Below are 18,961 nucleotides of genomic sequence, written 5' to 3'. Positions count from 1 at the left end.
AATAAAAGATCCCAAATATTTTCCATACGCACAAAAAGCTTATTTCTCTCAAATTTTGTGGACAAATTTGTTTACATCCCTGTTAGTGAGCATTTCTCCTTTGACAAGATAATCCATCCACCTGAAAGGTGTGGCATATCAAGAAGCTGATTAAACATCATGATCATTACACAGGTGCACCTTGTGCTGGGGACAATAAAAGGCCACTCCAAAATGTGCAGTTTTGTCACACAACACAATGCCACAGATGTCTCAAGTTTTGAGGGAGCGTGAAATGTGCATGCTGACTGCAGAAATGTTCACCAGAGCTGTTGCCAGATAATTGAATGTTCATGTCTCTACCATAAGCCGCATTCAACGTCGTTTAAGAGAATTTGGCAGTACGTCCAACCGGCCTCACAACCGCAGACCACGTGTATGGCGTCATGTGCGCAAGCAGTTTGCTGATGTCAACGTTGTGAACAAAGTGCCCCATGGTGGCGGTGGGGTTATGGTATGGGCAGGCATAAGTTACGGACAACGAACACAATTGCATTTTATTGATGGCAATTTGATTGCACAAAAATACCGGAACGAGATCCTGAGGCCCATTTTTTTTAAAGGTATCAAATTAAATCAAATTGTATTGGTCACATACACGTGTTTAGCAGATGTAATTGCGGGTGTAGCGAAATGCTTGCGCTTCTAGCTCCAACAGTGCAGTAATATCTAACAAGTAATATCTAACAATTTCACAACATGTACCCAATACACACAAATCTAAGTAAGGAATTAATTAAGAATATATACATATATGGACGAGCGACGTTAGAGCGGCATGGACTAAGATACAGTAGAATAGAATAGAATACAGAATATAAAGTCATGGTCAAAAGTTTTGAGAATGACACAAGTATTGGTCTTCACAAAGTTCGCTGCTTCAGTGTTATGAGATATTTTTGTCAGATGTTACTATGGTATACTGAAGTATAATTACAAGCATTCCATAAGTGTCAAAGGCTTTTATTGACAATTACATTAAGTTTATGCAAAGAGTCAATATTTACAGTGTTGACCCTTCTTTTTCAAGACCTCTGCAATCCGCCCTGGCATGCTGTCAATTAACTTCTGGGTCAATTAACATCCACACTGATATGTCTGCCAGACATGCAGAGATGCGATTCGCCACCTGGTTATCAGAAGGGGGAAAGGAGAAAGTTAATTGTGTGTCGTCTGCGTAGCAATGACAGAGCCAAGTGACTTGGTGTATAGAGAGAATAGGAGAGGGCCTAGAACTGAGCCCTAGGGGACACCAGTGGTGAGAGCACGTGGTGCAGAGACAGATTCTCGCCACGCCACCTGGTAGGAGCAACCTGTGAGGTAGGACGCAATCCAAGAGTGAGCCGCGCCGGAGATGCTCAACTCGGAGAGGGTGGAGAGGAGGATCTGATGGTTCACAGTATCAAAGGCAGCAGATAGGTCAAGAAGGATGAGAGCAGAGGAGAGAGAGTTAGCTTTAGCAGTGCGGAGAGCCTCCGTGACACAGAGAAGAGCAGTCTCAGTTGAATGACCAGTCTTGAAACCTGACTGGTTTGGATCAAGAAGGTCATTCTGAGAGAGATAGCAAGAGAGTTGGCTAAAGACGGCACGCTCAAGAGTTTTGGAGAGAAAAGAAAGAAGGGATACTGGTCTGTAGTTGTTGACATCGGAGGGATCGAGTGTAGGTTTGCAACTCTCGCTCTCTTGAAGACGGAAGGGACATAGCCAGTGGTCAAGGATGAGTTGATGAGCGAGGTGAGGTAAGGGAGAAGGTCTCCGGAAATGGTCTGGAGAAGAGAGTAGGGGATAGGGTCAAGCGGGCAGGTTGTTGGTCGGCCGGACGTCACAAGTCGCAAGATTTCATCTGGAGAGAGAGGGGAGAAAGAAGTCAAAGCATAGGGTAGGGCAGTGTGAGCAGGACCAGCGGTGTCATTTGTCTTAATAAATGAGGATCGGATGTCGTAAACCTTCTTTTCAAAATGGTTGACGAAGTCATCCACAGAGAGGGAGGAGGGAGGGGGAGGAGGAGGAGGATTCAGCAGGGAGGAGAAGGTGGCAAAGAGCTTCCTAGGGTTAGAGGCAGAGGATTGAAATTTAGAGTGGTAGAAAGTGGCTTTAGCAGCAGAAACAGAGGAAGAAAATGTAGAGAGGAGGGAGTGAAAAGATGACAGGTCGGCAGGGAGTCTAGTTTTCCTCCATTTCCGCTCGGCTGCCCGGAGCCCTGTTCTGTGAGCTCGCAATGAGTCGTCAAGCCATGGAGCAGGAGTGGAGGACCGAGCCGGCCGGGAGAATAGGGGACATAGAGAGTCAAAAGATGCAGAAAGGGAGGAGAGGAGGGTTGAGGAGGCAGACTCAGGACATTGGATTGAGCAGAGGGAAGAGATGATAGGATGGAAGAGGAGAGAGTAGCGGGAGAAAGAGAGTGAAGGTCGCGACAGCGCATTACCATCTGAGTAGGGGCAGAGTGAGTAGTGTTGGAGGAGAGCGAGAGAGAAAAGGATACAAAGTAGTGGTCGGAGACTTGGAGGGGAGTTGCAGTGAGATTAGTAGAAGAACAGCATCTAGTAAAGATGAGGTCAAGCGTATTGCCTGCCTTGTGAGTAGGGGGAGACGGTGAGAGGGTGAGGTCAAAAGAGGAGAGGAGTGGAAAGAAGGAGGCAGAGAGAAATGAGTCAAAGGTAGACGTAGGGAGGTTAAAGTCACCCAGAACTGTGAGGGGTGAGCCATCCTCAGGAAAGGAACTTATCAAGCTCATTGATGAACTCTCCAAGGGAACCTGGAGGGCGATAAATGATAAGGATGTTAAGCTTGAATGGGCTAGTGACTGTGACAGCATGGAATTCAAATGAGGAGATAAGACAGATGGGTCAGGGGAGAAAGAGAGAATGTCCACTTGGGAGAGATGAGGATTCCTGTGCCACCGCCCCGCTCAGCATAGGCTGAGATGAACTCTGCCTTGTTGGCCGCAGAACGGCAGTTCCAGAGGCTGCCGGAGACCTGGAACTCCACGTGGGTCGTGTGTGCAGGGACCACCAGGTTAGAGAGGCAGCAGCCACGCGGTGTGCAGCGTTTGTATGACCTGTGCTGAGAGGAGAGAACAGGGATAGACAGACACATAGTTGACAGGCTACAGAAAAGGCTACACTAATGCAAAGGAGATCGGAATGAAATTAACTAAACATCTGGGGAAACGAGGCCTCCCTCACTAACCTTTCTCTTCCAACTTCCACTTTAGAAATTATAATTGCTGTAATCTACAGTAGTTCAATGTTTCCAGGAATATACTAACTTAGTTTATTCAGCTAGCTAACTTGGTACAGTATTCTTCTGTGAAAACCCCCCAGGGCACCGTATCCTATGACGCCATAGCTAACTAGCATGCTAGCATCCAATAACACACGGTTTAGCACCAATACTTGGTTACAACAAACTACCAATGGATCATTCATGTCTGTGTCTAGTTCCTTTGATTACGCAGAAGTAATTAAACGTTGGCTAGCTAGCACAAAGTCAGTCATGCTAGCTACACAAGTGGACTACACATCTCGAATGTTCAGAAAGTGAAGCTTACGTTGCAAAATTCTCATTGACTAAAATGATACAGTACTGCTAGCTGGTAATCTTGGCTAGCTAGCAGTGGCTGCGGTGTTGACTGTTTGAAAATGTAGCTGGCTAGCTAACCTCGATAGTTTCTCTATACTACACCTTTGTCTTTGATACCAAGACAACTATGTAGCTAGCTAACTTTACACTAATCAAATCGTTCCGTTGAAATGTATTTAGTTGCTACAGTACTGCTAGCTGGTATAGTTGGCCAGCTAGCAGTGGCTGCGGTGTTGCTACCTGCTAGCTAGCTAGCTTTAATGGTCCAGGTAGTGGGTTAGCTAGCTAGCCTCGTCCTTCACCGGGCTCAGCCGAATACACTACAATACTTACCTACAATAACTACCTACAATAACTACCTGGATAAACTACCTACAATACCTAACTACAATACCTACCTACAATCTAAATGCATGGTTTAAGCTTACTCGACACATATAAAGAAGAAGCCAAACTTACCTCCCTGCTTTGAGGAACACAACCTCACCCCATCGCTCCTCTGCCAACCTTGTCTGTCCCAAGAACTACTACATTAGCATCCACTTTTAAAGCGTTCAGTCCTGTCATGATTCTGGCGGCTGTTTATTGGTCAGACTGGATCAGGACTATTTATATAATATCAGTCTGTCCCTGGGTTTTTTCCTGGAGAGAAGTGGCATCTTTGCTGCCCTTCTTGACACCAGGCCATCCTCCAAAAGTATTCGCCTCACTGTGCGTGCAGATGCACTCGCACCTGCCTGCTGCCATTCCTGAGCAAGCTCTGTACTGGTGGTGCTCCGATCCCGCAGCTGAATCAACTTTAGGAGATGGTCCTGGGGTTTGCTGGACTTTCTTTGGCGCCCTGACACCTTCTTCACAACAATTGAACCTCTCTCCTTGAAGTTCTTGATCCGATAAATGGTTGATTTAGGTGCAATCTTACTAGCAGCAATATCCTTGCCTGTGAAGACCTTTTTGTGCAAAGCAATGATGACGGCACGTGTTTCCTTGCAGGTAACCATGGTTAACAGAGGAAGAACAATAATTTCAAGCACCACCCTCCTTTTAAAGCTTCCAGTCTGTTATTCTAACTCAATCAGCATGACAGAGTGATCTCCAGCCTTGTCCTCGTCAACATACTGTGTTAACGAGAGAATCACTGACACGATGGCAGCTGTCCTTTTGTGGCAGGGCTGAAATGCAGTGGAAATGTTTTTGGGGGATTAAGTTCATTTTCATGGCAAAGAGGGACTTTGCAATTATTTGCAATTCATCTGATCACTCTTCATGACATTCTGGATTATATGCAAATTGCCATCATCAAAATTGAGGCAGCAGACTTTGTGAAAATTAGTATTTGTGTCATTCTCAAAACTTTTGACCACGAGATGAGATGAGTAATGCAAGATATGTAAATATTATTGAAGTGGCTAGTGTTCCATTTCTTAAAGTGGCCAGTGATTTCTAGTCTATGTCTAAAGGCAGCAGCCTCTAATGTGCTGTTTAACAGTCTGATGGCTTTGAGATAGAAGCTGTTTATACAGTCTCTCGGTCCCAGCTTTGATGCACCTGTACTGACCTCGCCTTCTGGATGATAGCGAGGTGAACAGGCAGTGGCTAGGGTGTTGATGTCCTTGATTATCTTTTTGGCCTTCCTGTGACATCGGGTGCTGTAGTTGTCCTGGAGGGCGGGTAGTTTGCACCCAGTAATGCGTTGTGCAAACCGCACCACCCTCTGGAGAGCCTTGTGGTTGCGGGCGGTGCAGTTGCCGTACCAGGCGGTGATACAGCCCAACAGGATGCTCTCAATTGTGCATCTGTAAAAGTTTGTGAGGGTTTTAGGTGCCATGCCAAATTTCTTTAGCCTCCTGAGGTTGAAGAGGCTCTGTTGCGCCTTCTTCACCACATTGTGTGTGTGGGTGTTCCATTTCAGTTTGTCAGTGATGTGTACAGCAAGAAACTTGAAGCTTTCCACCTTCTCCACTGCAGTCCCGTCTATGTGGATAGGGGGGTGCACCCTCTGCTGTTTCCTGAAGTCCACGATCATCTCCTTTGTTTTGTTGACATTGAGTGAGAGGTTCTTTTCCTGGCCCCACACTCCCAGAGCCCTCACCTCCTCCCTGTAGGCTGTCTCGTCATTGATGGTAATCAAACCTACTACTGCAAACTTGATGATTGTGTTGGAGGCGTGCTTGGCCACGCAGTCATGGGTGGAGAGGGAGTACAGGAGTGGGTTATTGAGGATCAGCGAAGTGGAGGTGTTGTTTCCTACCTTCACCATCTGGGGGTGGCCGGTCAGGAAGTCCAGGGCCCAGTTGCACAGGGCGGGGATCAGACCCAGGGCCTCAAGCTTAATGATGAGCTTGGAGGGTACTATGGTGTTGAATGCTGAGCCATAGTCAACGAACAGCATTCTTACATAGGTATTCCTCTTGTCCAGATGGGATAGGGCCGTGTGCAGAGTGATGGAGATTGCATCGTCATGTGATATGACCAACAGAAGCATTTCTGTATTCCCAGTCATGTGAAATCCATAGATTAGGGCCTAATTAATGTATTTCAATTGACTGATTCCCTCATATGAACTGTAACTCAGTAAAATCTATGAAATTGTAACATGTTGTGTTTATATTTTTGTTCACTATAGTTTGGCCACTTATTTTGAGCAAGAAAAAATAAATAAAATAAAAATAATAATAATAATAATAATAATAATAATAATAATAATAATAATAATAATAAAATATATATATATATATATATACGCACACAGTGCCTTCTGAAAGTATTCAGACCCCTTGACTTTTTCCACATTTTGGTAGGTTACAGCCTTTTCTAAAATTGATTAAATTATTTTTTCCCCCTCATCAATCTACACACAATACCCCATAATGACAAGGCAAAAACAAAAAACTGAAATATCACATTTACATAAGTATTCAGACCCTTTACTCAGTACTTTGTTGAAGGACCTTTGGCAGGGATTACAGCCTCAAGTCTTCTTCGGTATGACGCTACAAGCTTGGCACACCTGTATTTGGGGAGTTTCTCACATTCTTCTCTGCAGATCCTCTCAAGCTCTGTCAAGTTGGATTGGGAGCGTCGCTGCACAGCTATTTTCAGGTCTCTCCAGAGCTCTAGCTGGGCTACTCAAGGACATTCATAGACTTGTCCCGAAGCCACTCCTGCGTTGTCTTGGCTGTGTGCTTAGGGTCGTTTTCCTGTTCACAGGTGAACTACCTCATGTAGAAAATAGTAAAAATAAAGAAAAACCCTGGAATGAGTAGGTGTGTCCAAACTTTTGACTGGTTCTGTATATATAAATAAAATAAATATAATAATTGGCCTGTTTTGCATGTTATTTTGGCTTCCATATGTGTTATTTCATAGTTTTGATGTCTTGATATTATTCTAAAAAAATAGTACAAATAAAGAAAAACCATTGAAAGAGTAGGTGTGTCCAAACTTTTGAGTGGTAGCAAAGCACCCCCACACCATAACACCTCCTCCTCCATGCTTTACAGTGGGAAATACACATGCGGAGATCATCCGTTCACCCACACCGCTTCTCACAAAGACACGGCGGTTGGAACCAAAAATCACCAATTTGGACTCCAGACCAAAGGACACATTTCCACTGGTCTAATGTCCATTGCTCGTGTATCTTGGCCCAAGCAGGTCTCTTCTTCTTATTGGTGTCCTTTAGTAGTGTTTTTTTGCAGCAATTCGACCATGAAGGCCTGATTCACACAGTCCCCTCTGAACAGTTGATGTTGAGATGTGTCTGTTACTTGAACTCTGTGAAGCATTTATTTGGGCTGCAATTTCTGAGGCTGGTAACTCTAATGAACTTATCCTCTGCAGCAGAGGTAACTCTGGGTCTTCCATTCCTGTGGCGGTCCTCATGAGAGCCAGTTTCATCATAGCGCTTGATGGTTTTTGCGACTGCACTTCAAGATTCGTTCAAAGTTCTTGAAATGTTCCATATTGACTGACATTCATGTCTGAAAGTAATGATGGACTGTTGTTTCTCTTTGCTTATTTGAGCTGTTCTTGCCATAATATGGACTTGGTATTTTACCAAATAGGGCTATCTTCTGTATATCCCCCTACCTTGTCACAACACAACTTATTGGCTAAAACACATTAAGAAGGAAAGAAATTCCACAAATTAACTTTTAAGAAGAGACACCTGTTAATTGAAATGCATTCCAGGTGACTACCTCATGAAGCTGGTTGAGAGAATGCCAAGAGTGTCCAAAGCTGTCATCAAGGCAAAGGGTGGCTATTTGAAGAATCTCAAATATAAAATATATTTTGATTTGTATAACACTTTTTTGGTTACTACATGATTCCATATGTGTTATTTCATAGTTTTGATGTCTTCACTATTATTCTACAATGTAGAAAACAGTAAAAATAAAGAAAAAGCCTTGAATGAGTAGGTGTGTCCAAACTTTTGACTAGTACTGTATAATCGAAGAAAGACACGCCTTACTCTTGCTTGCTGGATATAAAATAGGCTAAAGTGTTCACAATGAACTGGTGGGGAAGTTTGAATGTCTAAAGCTTCTCTGGTGTAATGTGACCACATTGGCTGGTGGTAAAAATGCAATAAAAGGGAATCTTCTGTCCTCCCCGCGCCCAATGTTTATGTTTACAATTAAATGTATTACATCAGAATGCCCAATGTCTTTCCAATCAAATTCATGAATTAAGTTAGAACGTTTTCCTATCGTTCTAATTTGCATATATATTGTGATTGGATGACAGCTGTGAGGGTTATCAAATCAGAATAAAATCCTCTGATATCCACAAGCTCATTAATGATAGAATGTTAATATTTGGAGATTGCCGAAAGGCCAGTCTCTTTGGCAATGACAAGGCGTGGCAAGGAGTGGAATGTTAGCTAAAGAGACTGGTACCTGGGCTAAAGGAGACCCCCAACTCCGCTAAAACTATTACATTTTACATGTACATTTGACTAATTTAGCAGATGCTATTATCCAGAGCGACTTACAGGAGCAATTAGTGTTAAGTGCCTTGCTTTTTCACCTAGTCAGCTCTGAGATTCAAACCAGCGACCTTTTGGTTACTGGCCCAACGCTCTTAACGGCTAGGATACCTGCCGCCATGTGTCCCGTTTTCAAGGGGTTGTTAAATAAATGTTAACTATTTGTTTGTAATATCATCACGTCTTGAAGAGCATAGTCATAACTAGACATTTCAGATTATTCCATGCAAAACAATTGCGTACATTAGCTTCATCATCAGAGTTATATAGCAAGTAACTGCATGCTTTTCATGGTCTATAAATATCAATTGATCATGTAATTTCAGATACGTGAGGGTAGCCTCAGGATACTGGATATCTCAATATTGGCCACCATTAATTGGATATTTGAGTGATATAAAATAAAAGTGAACTATACCTGACAAGTATCCCCCTCGGCCTACACTGGTTAAATCAACATTGTTTCCACGGAACCAACTTGGAATAGACGGTGAATTTATGTCTGTGCCCAGTGGGATGAGAGGTTTAGGTTAATTTCTCATCCTTTGTGGGCTCAGATCTGCCTGTCAAGTAGTAGATAGGCGCATTTGCCATTACCATTCTTCTGGCAGCAGGATATTATGCTGAAACAGGGAAGAAACAAATATGTTGCTTTGTTATTTAACTTCAACGAATCACGACCCGGCATAGGATATCAACAGTGACAAGGGTTGGCTGTTATATAAGTGATAGTTTGACTCTCAAATCTGTGAATTGGTGTGAGGCCAGCGACTTTTATAGATAGACAGCCCCGATTTCTCCGTGCCATTTGAGAAAATAACCACATTTCCATCCACAGTTTTTATGCGAGTAAAGTCATACCTTAAAAAAAATAATCATGACAGCTATGGTGGAAACAGGAAGTTTCGGTATAACTTCATAAATACAGACATCATTTGTTCGTTCGACATGGTGGGATCTTTTTGTGTCGGTAACATTAATTATGCGAGAAATGGCGGTGGAAACGCTTTTATGCGCAAATATTGATAAAAAAAACATCCTATCGCAGTAAACTTGGAGTCACGCAATGATATGGTGTGTGGTCTCCCACTTATTAGGCTACAGTTGAAATAAGTTATATGAACTTCACAGGATGGTGAAAGTGCACGGTGATGAGCTTGATGCTCCTTTCCAATAATTATTGAGGGTCTTATTCTGGTGACATGATGATCGATGCTTGACTGCTGTTGACAAATAAAACATATTCTCGCCCTTATTGATAATAATCTCATCATGTAGACTAGCCTACCCCCACAGCCTACCCCCACAGCCTACCACTACAGCCTACCCCCACAGCCTACCACTACAGCCTACACCTACAGCCTACCCCCACAGCCTACCACTACAGCCTACCACTACAGCCTACCCCCACAGCTACCCCTACAACCTACCCCCACAGCCTACCCCTACAGCCTACCCCCAGAGCCTACCCCCACAGCCTACCCCCACAGCCTACCCCTACAGCCTACCACCACAGCCTACCCCCAGAGCCTACCCCCACAGCCTACCCATACAGCCTACCCCCACAGCCTACCCCACACTGTACCTGCGAGCTGTTGGCTAGAGCGCACGTGCATTTTGTGTGCACTATGTCATCACACACAGATTTTTATCAGCAACAAGTCCATTTGGTGGAACACACCACTGGTGGGAAAATGTGCATATTTTCTTTTTGCAGATTTGAGATTAATTGCATGAAAATCTGTCGGCAATTGGATGGAAACCTAGCTACTGACAGCAAGAGTCCTGCGACCTCCAGCACGTATGACAAAATCAGCAGTACAAAACCAAAGATATTGATCTGTTTTATGCTTTGATCTTGTGTTATCTTGCTGACTTTAAACTTTTATACTAAGATGTGTAATTCCCCCCAATTCAATGTGGTCAAAACATTAGCTTGTGTAATGTAGTAACACATACTGTCCACATCATGGATAGTAGCATAATATACATTAATTAGATATAGCAAAATAATTAAACATCTTTAATTTAGGATGATAGTAAATTAAGCAAACTCACTGATTTTTACAATAATCACATATATTTCTTACTGGTTTAACCTTTTAGAGAGTTTTTATTTTTCTTATGCGCAATTTAACCAGGAGCTTAAGAAAGAGTTCCCATTATGACTGTGCAGAAGCCCATTCATTCACCCTCCCTCCTCTAGTTGTGCTGTTCCACTGTTACAGAGGTTTTCACTGGTAAGATTCTTAGTGAATGTGAGAAAGTAGAACAATTAAAGTAGAACGGAAAGACTCTCTCAGTGAGTCTGTCTCCAGTGTGTGTTGATGTGTGTAGGTGTGTGTTGTTATCAGGGTCAGAGAATGACAGTTTCCTCTGTCCCTGTCCAGTTGTACTCTGAACCTCAGTGTGAATAGGGTGGGTGAAAAATATGGTATGTATCTAGTATCACACCACTGTATTCCACACATTCTAACCCAGTGACCATGTCCTTTCCTGGAGAAAGACTCTGGGGCCACAACTACAACAAAGAATGTACTATCTGCAACCTCAATGTCCCAGCTGTGTGCCCTCTGAGACCAGGACGTTAGATTTATCAAACCTCTCTGGGTTGTCAGGAAACTGCTGTGTCTCTCCAATGTGTCTCACACTGGTCAGATCATCAGAGAGGAGGAGACCTGGGTGACCAGTGTTGTGGTCCAGAATGACAGGACCTAAAGAGATAGAACAGGAAACATATAGTGTGAATGACAGGACCTAAAGAGATAGAATGACAGGACCTAAAGAGATAGAACAGGAAACACCTCAGTGTGACTAAAACAAGGACATTTCATATGATGTTTATTTTTTTTAACAACACTACTTTTATACTATGATTAATATAATACATTGCATAATTTTCAATACAATTATAAATGTGCATATCCATGACTATCTAGTTATGTTTGTTTCTTAGGTACAAATATATAATAAGCCATTTTCTTCATGATTCTTTGTATAATCATAACACAATACTCACTGTACTGAAAAATTTCCTGCATCTTCTCCCAGACTCTGAACTTCAGGTTGCCTAGGTGTTTGGCCACATCTATCAGTGCTCCTAAGACCAGCTGTGGATCTGGCAGTGTGCACTTGGCTCTGAAAGAACATTGAAGAGTCAGTGCTGTTGTGAGGGTTCAGATTCAGAACCACCATGGCTGTGTAGTTCTGCAGAAGGATAGAAGGTTGTCAATGTTATCCATCAATTTATCATAAAATAATGTCTACAAAGGACAAATATGTTGGTTCTTACCTGTAGAAATGAGATATCTTCAGCTCCCAGCTCCTCCTCTCTGATTGTGTCTGAAAGGCATGATATCTCTCTGCTCATCTCCTCAATCTTCTTCTTCTTCATCATCTGACTCTTCTGCTCCTCTTCCTCCTTCAGAACAGCTATCCTGGCTGCCTCTTCCTCTCGTAGAAACTGGTGAAGCTTCTCAAACTCCTTCTTAACCTGGCTCTGGATACAGTGAGAGGAATATGTGGGTAACTGTTGGTGAATTAAATATATACAAAATATTGCATACTAGCAGCACTCAGTATTCTTACCTTAATGTGGTCTGCTATTCGATCACGTTACTTTAACTACGTTAAAGATCTTTAGCTTCTATTGTAAGGGTTTCAGTGCAATCTTGAGTTCCTCCTGCAACGAAATAACACAGTGTCAATGTCAGGGGTGCATAACACTCTTTAATCCACAAGGATGTTAGTCGTTCCGATTTTGTTTCTGCATGACACTGATTAATGAATGTAATCAATAGGCTACCTAGGTAGTCAATAGCCTTCCAAGACAGGTGTAGTGCACCCCTGGTCTGTATCTGGATGGTGTGGAGTAGCAGGGTTACATTTTACAACTTCGGATCAGGTGATTTATTTCATCGATTCAAGTGGCATTTGTTTACTATTCTGACACTGATTTAGCTCTTTTATGTTTTTACTTAAATCCACACAATAAGAAACTTGCAAAGCAGGCTGAACCACCACTGACTATAGGTGCCAGATCACGTGAGTTTCATTTCTAACACACCCAGTTTGTAGATAAGTATACCAGATTCTATAGGTCCTTATATATCCTCATATAGGTCCATATATTAGTTCCTTATATATCCTCATATAGGTCCTTATAGGTCCATCTATTAGTTCCTTATATATCCTCATATAGGTCCATATATTAGTTCCTTATATATCTGTATTATATACACTATACCCTCATTCTGAATGATTAGGTATGTCCTCACAGTTACTTTCTCACTGTATAATCCTGTGCAGCTTCATCTATGGGACAGAAGGTGTAGTTTTTGTGTTTTCTGGAAGTCTGACACACAAAACAGACAGGCTGTTTATCCTCCAGACAGAAGAGCTTGAGTTTCTCGCTGTGCAGACTACAGAGCACCTCAGACCCTGCTGAAGCTCTTTGACTCCTCTCCTGTAAGGCCTCACACAGGTTCTTTAAAACCAGGTTACATGGAGGCTCGTGTTTTGATGATCTGCTACAAACTGGACATTCCCGAGTTTCCTTTCCTTTCCAGTATTCCTGCAGACAGGCTTTACAGAAGCTGTGGCTACACGACAGGCGCACAGGATCCTTGAAGATGCCATAGCACACAGGACAGGAGAGATCCTCCTCTAGGAGAGACGATCTGGAAGCCATTTTCTCTCTCTGTAATGGCTTCTGAGGTTATATCAAATCTACTTTCACTTTTATGTTGCACACTGAACCAAAGTCAGCAACATTCCAATGTTAGAGTTTAGATTAAAGTTTTGTTATGCTTCCCCTTCGCTATGGTCTCTTACCCATTGTGATTATTATAAATCTTGTCTTCAGGTCTGAACAGGTAAATTAACAGCACGGCATGAATGTCACTGTTGTACTGCACTTCACCCTGAACAGGTGACTACTTCCTGCATTTCTGAAAAGGGTAGAGGATGGAGCTATAGGGAAACTATTATCATCTACTTTGATTTCAGAGAGAGAGATTAGGGCCACAATACAATGATCCTACCTAGACTAGTCTACAAAACCACAATACAATGATCCTACCTAGACTAGCCTACAACACCACAATGCAATGATCCTACCTAGACTAGCCTACAACACCACAATGCAATGATTAACTGCATTATTGTTTTCAAGCGAGTACACAATTCTACTCTAGGCTGCAGTGAAAAATGTTATTTACATAAAGGCCTATGATTTGAATGTTTTATTCCATTTGGATCAGTTGTGGGTCTACTCTAGGCAATTTCTAAGGTCTAGAAAGGCACAGTAGCAGGCCAGTCCTGCTGTATTTTTTACTTCTGATAATGAGATGCGCTGTGTAATGAAACAGGCAGGGAGAGTGAGTGAGTTAGTGCGTGGTGGTCAGCGAACCCTCATCCTTCTGGCCTGTATCCCTGCGCGGCTTTGACTGTGCCACAAAAGCATGCTGAAGTCGATAGCCACGTTTATAAACACAGGGTCGCTACAGTTATTGTTATCTGTGGTCGTAAACATGATTTTGAGTTAATTCTATGAGTATGAGGGGGGACGGTGTGCCATTTTTTTTACAGTACAAGGTAGGGTCATGTGAAAATATTTGTAACTTTGGGGAGGGGGGTGCAAATGTTTTTCTATGACACCTCAATGCCATAAATCATACTTTATATCTATCTATCTAGCTAGACATTTAGCATTAATTGTACTACGTTCAGCAAAGCTGGGTGGATGCAGGGAAGGAAGGTTGAAGGGAGAGGTGGGAGACATGAAAAAAGGGAGATAGTGATGGCGGGAAATGGAAGGGTAACAGAAAGGTAGGGAGACAGAAAGGTAGAAAGAAAGAAATAGGAAAGAAAGATCTGCACGCTTTGTCTCTGATTGTCTCTGCACATATACAATCATCACTGTATATACAAGCTCTCATGCTAATACTTCTCAGTCTGACATAATGGCGTACATTACCTATAGTACAACACAACTTAATTCTTCCATTATGCTCAAAGGTCTCCCAGGACAACATCCAGACCATGCCTAATTAGTTTGATCATTACTAATATTTTATTTATTTATTTTCACTCAATGCACGATTTGTTGGCTAATGAGCGTCACTCATTTCGAAGGTTCTCCAGTCACTGTTGTGCTATTACATATTACAGTGCAGTATTGGATTGAGCATTCTGTATAGGGCAATAGCACTGTTTTGAATGACACAATGACACTGAAGTTCAGAAGAGATGGTGAGCAGGGTGGAGAGGTTTGATGAGGGTGAATGGAGGAGAGGATAAAGGGAGAAGAGAGGACAACACAGTGACTGTAGCGTGAGAGAGAAAACCATCCATGGCCAGGAACAAACTAATCAATACAATGTAATACTCACAAACAAACAAAAAAACAGGTCTTTGTTAAGAAGATTTTTCTCCACTTTTTTCCACTTGAAAATATGAAAATAAATCACTTACAGCAGATGAAAGATATCAGTCAATATGTGTCTGTTTTTTTTTCTCCATTTCCTCAGTCTCTAAACCCACAGGGGACACCTCCGGGACCAATTTACCCACAATGCCATTCTGTGTGACCGCAAGCGGGCAGCGGTTAGACAACAGATTCAATTCCCTTGCTTAAGTAATTACCCCCTATCCATAAACCCTCTCAATTCATCTGTCTTAATAGAACCCTCAATAATGGGAGTCTATACGGTCATCGCTGGCTGCAACCAACGACCATAAAATACTATTGTCTGCGTCAAACCACTCTCAGTCTCAGCTATCACCTGACGTTTAGGATATTAGCCACTGAGGTAACTGAAAAAATGGCAGCGTTTCATTTTGAAATGAAATGGAGTTGCAATCAGAAGTTGGGCCATGAATGGAATGGATATGGTGATTAGGTTGGATAAAGGGAAATGGCCTGAAGATGAAGGGATGGAAATAGGGGATGATGGAGAAGAGAGGTTGCCATCCAAGCTTTACATATAGAGGATTAGGAACTGTATCTCTTCCACATATGGACGGCATCTGTGTGCTGCTGTTCAATATGAGTTACCCTCACACAATGTAGAGTGCTTGTGAGACCATATACAGTGGCTTGCGAAAGTATTCACCCCCCTTGGCATTTTTCCTATTTTGTTACCTTACAACCTGGAATTTAAATGGATTTTTGGGGGGGGTTGTATCATTTGATTTACACAACATGCCTACCACTTTGAAGATGCAAAATATTTTTTTTTGTGAAACAAACAAGAAATAAGACCAAAAAAAAGAAAGCTTGAGCGTGCATAACTATTCACCCCCCAAAGTCAATACTTTGTAGAGCAACCTTTTTCAGAAATTACAGCTTCAAGTCTCTTGGGGTATGTCTCTATAAGCTTGGCACATCTAGCCACTGAGATTTTTGCCCATTCTTCAAGGCAAAACTGCTCCAGCTCCTTCAAGTTGGATGGGTTCTGCTGGTGTACAGCAATCTTTAAGTCATACCACAGATTCTCAATTGGATTGAGGTCTGGGCTTTGACAAGGCCATTCCAAGACATTTAAATGTTTCTCCTTAAACCACTCGAGTGTTGCTTTAGCAGTATGTTTAGGGTCATTGTCCTGCTGGAAGGTGAACCTCCGTCCCAGTCTCAAATCTCTGGAAGACTGAAACAGGTTTCCCTCAAGAATTTCCCTGTATTTAGCACCTTCCATCATTCCTTCAATTCTAACCAGTTTCCCAGTCCCTGCCGGTGAAAAACATCCCCACAGCATGATGCTGCCACCACCATGCTTCACTGTGGTGATGGTGTTCTCAGGGTGATGAGAGGTGTTGGGTTTGCGCCAGACATAGCGTTTTCCTTCATGGCCAAATAGCTCAATTTTAGTCTCATCTGACCAGAGTAACTTCTTCCATATGTTTGGGGAGTCTTCCACATGCCTTTTGGCGAACACCAAACGTGTTTGCTTATTTTTTTATTTAAGCAATGGCTTTTTTCTGGCCACTCTTACGTTAAGCCCAGCTCTGTGGAGTGTATGGCTTAAAGTGGTCCTATGGACAGATACTCCAATCTCCGCTGTGGAGCTTTGCAGCTCCTTCAGGGTTATAGTTGGTATCTTTGTTGCCTCTCTGATTAATGCCCTCCTTGCCTGGCCGTGAGTTTTGGTGGGCTCCTTGGTCTTCATGGTGCCGCTTGCCTAGTGGTGCCCCTTGCTTAGTGGTGTTGCAGACTCTGGGGCCATTCAGAACAGGTGTATATATACTGAGATTTTGTGTATGTCCATTACATGAAATCCAAATAAAAATCCATTTAAATTACAGGTTGTAATGCAACAAAATAGGAAAAACGCCAAGGGGGATGAATACTTTTGCAAGGCACTGAATAAACACTCACTCTATCACCTTTAGCATACAATGAACACATACTCTCTCTCTCTCTCTCTTTTTGAATGTTCCCTCACCGTGAGAAGATGAGCATCCACCTCTGACTCTCCAGGCTTCTGCCTCTAATCCTCTATTTGGACACAGCATTTTGGGCCTGCATGACTCACTCAGACACACACACAAACACATACACTTGCTCGCTGGCACGCATACATACATAGGCTAGCTCGCTTGCAGACACACACACACACACACACACACACACACTTCTGCAATTGCAGTGGAACAAAGTAGCATTACACTGCCCGAATGAGATACTGGAATCCTCCTTGAAATTATGCTGACTTAAAAACCTCTCTCCTCTCCATTTCCATTTCACAACCACAAATAGACTGCGGTTTCTATTTACTTCTCAGAGGTTAATCAAATCGTTGACCTGGTTACTTACCACCAATTACAAACCTGGTCTTCAAGGCCAACTCTCTATGTAATTCCCTATTGATCTGAAGGTGCATTAGTTGAGGTTGAATAGTTCTTAAGAGGGAGAAAGTGGTTCTGCATTCACTGCTATCGGGTCATGCTACGGGTAAAAGAGATTCAAAGAAAAACGGTAGTGGCAAATGTTTTGCCTGATTCACATAAGGACAAACCAAGCCAAGCCAAGCCAAGCTATACTGGCCTGGTTACGCATCCACCATAGTTGCTGGAACCGTACTGTGCTGAAAAACATACAACATGAAACCTTTCACCTGTGCATTACCCACTGGGAGATATCATGCTGTGGTTGAAGAAATAGCTACATTTGGTTCTGATTTGTAGCTGAGTTTTGAGTAATATTGAAATCTCCATTTGGCACCCAAGTGATCAAATCAAATCAAATCAAATTGTATTGGCCACATGCGCCGAATACAACAGGTGCAGACATTACAGTGAAATGCTTACTTACAGCCCTTAACCAACAGTGAATTTATTTTTAACAAAAAAGTAAAAATAAAACAACAAAAAAAAAAGTCTGGGTAGCCATGATTAGCTGTTCAGGAGTCTTATGGCTTGGGGGTAGAAGCTGTTGAGAAGTCTTTTGGACCTAGACTTGGCACTCCGGTACCGCTTGCCGTGCTGTAGCAGAGAGAACAGTCTATGACTAGGGTGGCTGGAGTCTTTGACAATTTTGAGGGCCTTCCTCTGACACCGCCTGGTATAGAGGTCCTGGATGGCAGGAAGCTTGGCCCCAGTGATGTACTGGGCCATACGCACTACCCTCTGTAGTGCCTTGTGGTCGGAGGCCAAGCAGTTGCCATGCCAGGCGGTGATGCAACCAGTCAGGATGCTCTCGATGGTGCAGCTGTAGAATTTTTTGAGGATCTGAGGACCCATGCCAAATCTTTTCAGTCTCCTGAGGGGGAATAGGCTTTGTTGTGCCCTCTTCACGACTGTCTTGGTGTGTTTGGACCATGATAGTTCGTTGGTGATGTGGACACCAAGGAACTTGAAGCTCTCAACCTGTTCCACTACAGCCCCGTCGATGAGAATGGGGGCGTGCTCAGTCCTCTTTTTTTTCCTGTAGTCCACAATCATCTCCTTTGTCTTGGTCACGTTGAGGGAGAGGTTGTTATCCTGGCACCACACGGCCAGGTCTCTGACCTCCTCCCTATAGGCTGTCTCATCGTTGTCGGTGATCAGGCCTACCACTGTTGTGTCGTCGGCAAACTTAATGATGGTGTTGGAGTCGTGCCTGGCCATGCAGTCATGGGTGAACAGGGAGTACAGGAGGGGACTGAGCACGCACCCCTGAGGGGCCCCCGTGTTGAGGATCAGTGTGGCAGATGTGTTGTTACCTATTGTCCTTGCTCTCTGAACTGCCAAAGGAAAGATAAGGGTCATTCTTAAAATCAATCAACACCGCCCCTTTCTCTTCCCAGCTTACACACACGCACGTCCCCTGCCATGCTTCCGTCTGATCAGTGGCCGGAACATTTACTC

At 43.1% G+C, this 18,961-nt stretch overlaps 1 protein-coding gene across 1 annotated transcript; it reads right to left on the bottom strand.

Moving 5' to 3' along the window:
* Positions 1-11,164: 11,164 nt before the first annotated feature.
* LOC311115381 (E3 ubiquitin-protein ligase TRIM35-like) lies at positions 11,165-13,304 on the bottom strand (the record flags this gene model as incomplete). The annotated part of the gene is made up of 4 exons (XM_084190560.1): positions 11,165-11,328; positions 11,634-11,777; positions 11,882-12,113; positions 12,906-13,304. The coding sequence occupies 4 exons, from the start codon at positions 13,302-13,304 to the stop codon at positions 11,165-11,167; spliced, it is 939 nt and encodes a 312-aa protein (XP_084046686.1).
* Between the last annotated feature and the right edge of the window lie 5,657 nt (positions 13,305-18,961).

The sequence above is a fragment of the Coregonus lavaretus genome (assembly GCF_964263955.1).
Source record: "Coregonus lavaretus genome assembly, contig: HAP1_SCAFFOLD_2634, whole genome shotgun sequence".
In the NCBI taxonomy this organism is placed as follows: Eukaryota; Metazoa; Chordata; class Actinopteri; order Salmoniformes; family Salmonidae; genus Coregonus; species Coregonus lavaretus.
Note: the sequence above shows the minus strand (reverse complement) of the source record. Positions and strands in the feature narration are given on the sequence as shown.